At 38.5% G+C, this 3,627-nt stretch overlaps 1 protein-coding gene across 1 annotated transcript in view; it reads left to right on the top strand.

Moving 5' to 3' along the window:
• The window catches only part of KATNBL1 (katanin regulatory subunit B1 like 1), an 82,169-nt gene that overhangs the window by 12,847 nt on the left and 65,695 nt on the right, over positions 1 to 3,627 (top strand). Inside the window, exon 3 of the mRNA XM_042780897.1 lies at positions 2,246 to 2,525. Within this exon, the coding sequence (XP_042636831.1) occupies positions 2,246 to 2,525 (280 nt within the window). The remainder of the gene's footprint in view (positions 1 to 2,245; positions 2,526 to 3,627) is intronic.

The following is a 3,627-nucleotide window of genomic DNA, read 5'->3' as shown; positions in this document are numbered from 1 at the left end:
TAAACTGTGGTCAATGACATGAGACAAAGTATATGTGAACTGCTGTATGAAAAGTGAATTTGCTCTGTAAATCTTTACCCAAATCACAATTTAAAAAAAAAAAAAAGAAAAAGAAAAAAAAATATATTACCCAATCACTGACAACGTCGTCCTTTAGGATAGATCTTCAAATGTTCTTTATGACAGTGAATGTTATGCCATTCCCCTTCAATTTGTCATTTCCAGCATAGTGAACCATATGATTATCCTATTCAGAATGGGCAGTACCAATCCATTTTGACTCATTTATGCCTAAGATATCTATCTTAATTGTTCCATTTCATTTTTGAAAACTTCTGATTTTCCTAGATTTATGTTTTGATTATTAATGGATATTTGCAGCTGTTTCATTCTTATTTTTAGTTGTACCACATCAGCAAATGAAGGTGCCAAAAGTTTTATTCTGTCCATGTCTTTAAGGTTGACTCTACTTTGAGAAGGCAGCTCTTCCCCAGTTGTATTTTGAGTGCCTTCCAACCAGAGGGGCTCTTCTTCCAGCATTGTATCAGACAGTGTTCACTGCTCTTCATAGGTTTTTACTGGCCAAGTTTTTTTAGACATTGATCACCTGGTCCTTCTTCCTAGTCTGTCTTATCCTGGAATCTCTGCTGAAACCTGTCCACCAAGGGTGGTGCTGCTGGTATGTGAAATGCCAGTGGCATAGCTTCCAACATGACAGCAACACACAAGCCACCACAGTATGACAAACTGACAGATGAAATTTGTAGTGTTGTGTGTTACGTTACTCAGACAAAATTAAAAACATAATCAGATTATTATAGTAAACTTAAAAATATTCAGACTTGTACAATTATGTATCACTTTGTTTGAAAAAAGAGTAGGTGACTAGAAATTGTTATACTTTTCTTACTCTCAGAATGACCTTTAATACTTAATTTTAAAATGATCTAGGTAACACTGAACTGTGCACATAAGAGATAGACGACAGATGCTAAAACCAACCAATGTGTCCACGATACCACATTGCCATTAACACCAAACACTGAGCTGTACAGATAAACACATAAACACCTGAGATGATCAGACAGGGGTCAGTGAATAGACCAAGGAGAGACTCAGCCGAGGCTAATCTTGTACAGACACCGATGATACAAAATACCTGTAATCCGTGCAGAAACAATAGAAGACAGACACAGAGTAATCCCTTACAGACATCCCAACACTATGGGAGAGAGATCCAGAAGAGCTACTACCTCAGGACCACAGTACTGGGGTACACCAGACTCAATAAGCATTGCTCCACATCCTACATTGGTGAGTAGCGACTGGGGTCTTAAAAGCTTTCAAGCAGCCATCTAAGATGCAGCTAATGGTCTCCAAGCATCAGAAGTGAAGAAGAACGCACAAAAAAAGGGGGGGTCATTTAGAAGCTAATCAGCCCTAGGACACAGTGGCCCTTGAGAGCCGAAGAATTGGATGGTGCTCGGCTGCCAATGCCAGCCACTCAGGAAGGGATCAAATCTGGAGATCCTGGATAGAGTGGGGGGCGGAAAGTGGAACAAAATCCAGAAACTCAATAATGAACAGAATTACTGGTCAGATGAAATCTGGTGAGACTCCCAGTACTGTGGCCCTGAAATACATTCTGTGCCTGGAATAATACTCACCCCCCAAGGGCGCGCTCTCAGCCCAGTAGTTAACAAGATGTACACGCAGACCACTCAACCCAGGATGCTGCACCCACACACTCAATGGTAATACGTCCCTTAGAGCAATAGACCATGGGACACCAGAGGCCCAACATTCAAACTGAGGAGAGTCAGGACAAACAGGAGTGCATAATTATGAGGGGCACAGGGGGAGGACTGCAGGGTTAGGGAGGCGAGGAGACTGGGTTGGGGTTGGACATGGGGAATGAAACTAAATGTATGTGTGACGTTGAATGTAAAACAAGCTTTTAAAATTAAAAAAAAAAATTCACCAACCTGTGAAAAAATAAAGTGATCTAGGTTTTATGTTTTCCCTCATTTTCATTTGATAGAATGAAAATGCTTTTCATTGCTTTCCAGATAATTTGTAACTTTCCTTTTACGCTCCTCTTTGATCAAAATTTAAGATGTTTTTTATTCTATTCACTTTTAGTGGATTATGACCACAAAATATGTCCTAAGAAATATTTGCGTAAAAAACTTTTAAAGGTTTCATGTGCTTATTTTTCATTTAAGAAAATCAATTCTTCTTACAGAACAGTTGGACAAGCTGTGAAGAGCCCAGATAAACTACGTAAGGTGATCTATTGCAGAAAGAAAGTTCATCGTCCTTTTCCAAATCCTTATTACAGAAAAAAGCAGTCCCCTAGAAGTGGGGGCTGTGTCATGGCAAATAAAGAAAATGAACTGGCTTGTGCAGGCCACCTATCTGAAAAGTTACGCCATGATAGTCGAACATATTTGATTAACTCCAGTGATTCTGGTTCTTCACAGACAGAAGGCCCATCATCAAAATACAGTGGCTTTTTTTCTGAGGTAAATAATTTTTCTAAGCTTAACTTTATTCCTTTTAAAGGTGTTTGATTTTTTTTCCTCCTCGGAAACCCAAGGAGGGGTCGCTATGAGTCAGGGCCGACTCGAGGCACATAACAACAACAACAACATATTCTACTAGCAGAATGATTTCCTATCCATTGAATACAGATTTATTTGAATGCTTCTGATTGCCTGAGACAGTTTTCTAGATTAACCAAATTTGAATCTGTAGTTTATTTCATTTAAGTTCATGATATTTGAGATGGAATAAAGTATTTGAAAAACTATTATAAATATCCAGAATAGTAAATTGGCCAGTAAAGATTTAAAAGAATGGAAAAGAAGGAGAAATCTTGCCTAAAAAGTAAACAACTCTCTGCCATCACAGAAGTCAGTAGTTAGGCACGTATTGCTGGGCTTTCATAAATTCCCTGCTAGAAGTTTTGGTCAAGGAAATCAAGTAAGATTTTCTGAACTGGCTCAGGGAGAATTGGTTATTTGAACAAGTGCAAGGGAATTTCTTTGGATGATACAAATAATCTAAAACTGAACTGTGATTGTGGCTACAACATTCTATAAATTTACATACTGTCAGTGGGTAAATTTTATGTTATGTAAATTATACTTTAATAAAGCTCTTGTTAAAAACAAATTTGAAAAGATGGTTTGATAACAGTCACAAATTTTATGTAATATATAACATAAATTTTATGTAAATTATACATTAATAAAGCTCTTAGTAAAAGAAGGGAGCTCTGGTGGTGCAGTCCCTGAGGCATTTGACTGCTAACCAGAAGGCTGGCGGTTCAGACCCCCACCAGCCACTCCTCAGAAGGAGGTTGGGCATTTTACTTCCGTAGTGATACTGCCCAAGGAAGATCACTATGAATCAGATCCGACTTGACAGTGAGTTTGGGTTGTTTTTTTTTTTAACTAAAGAATAGGGTCTTTGAATGGATGGTTTATAAACACACACACGAGTTTATAATAATTGTTGTTGTTGTTGTTGTTGCTATGTGCCGTTGAGTTGGCCCCGACTCATAGCGACCCCTCCTTGGGTTTCTGAGGCAGTATCACTACGGAAGTAGGATTGCCCAACCTT

This window comes from Orycteropus afer, unplaced genomic scaffold (genome assembly GCF_000298275.1).
Source record: "Orycteropus afer afer isolate SDZICR_OR568_19922 unplaced genomic scaffold, OryAfe1.0 scaffold00068, whole genome shotgun sequence".
In the NCBI taxonomy this organism is placed as follows: domain Eukaryota; kingdom Metazoa; phylum Chordata; class Mammalia; order Tubulidentata; family Orycteropodidae; genus Orycteropus; species Orycteropus afer.
The sequence above is the reverse complement of the archived record's forward strand: the minus strand, read 5'-3'. Positions and strand labels throughout refer to the sequence as shown.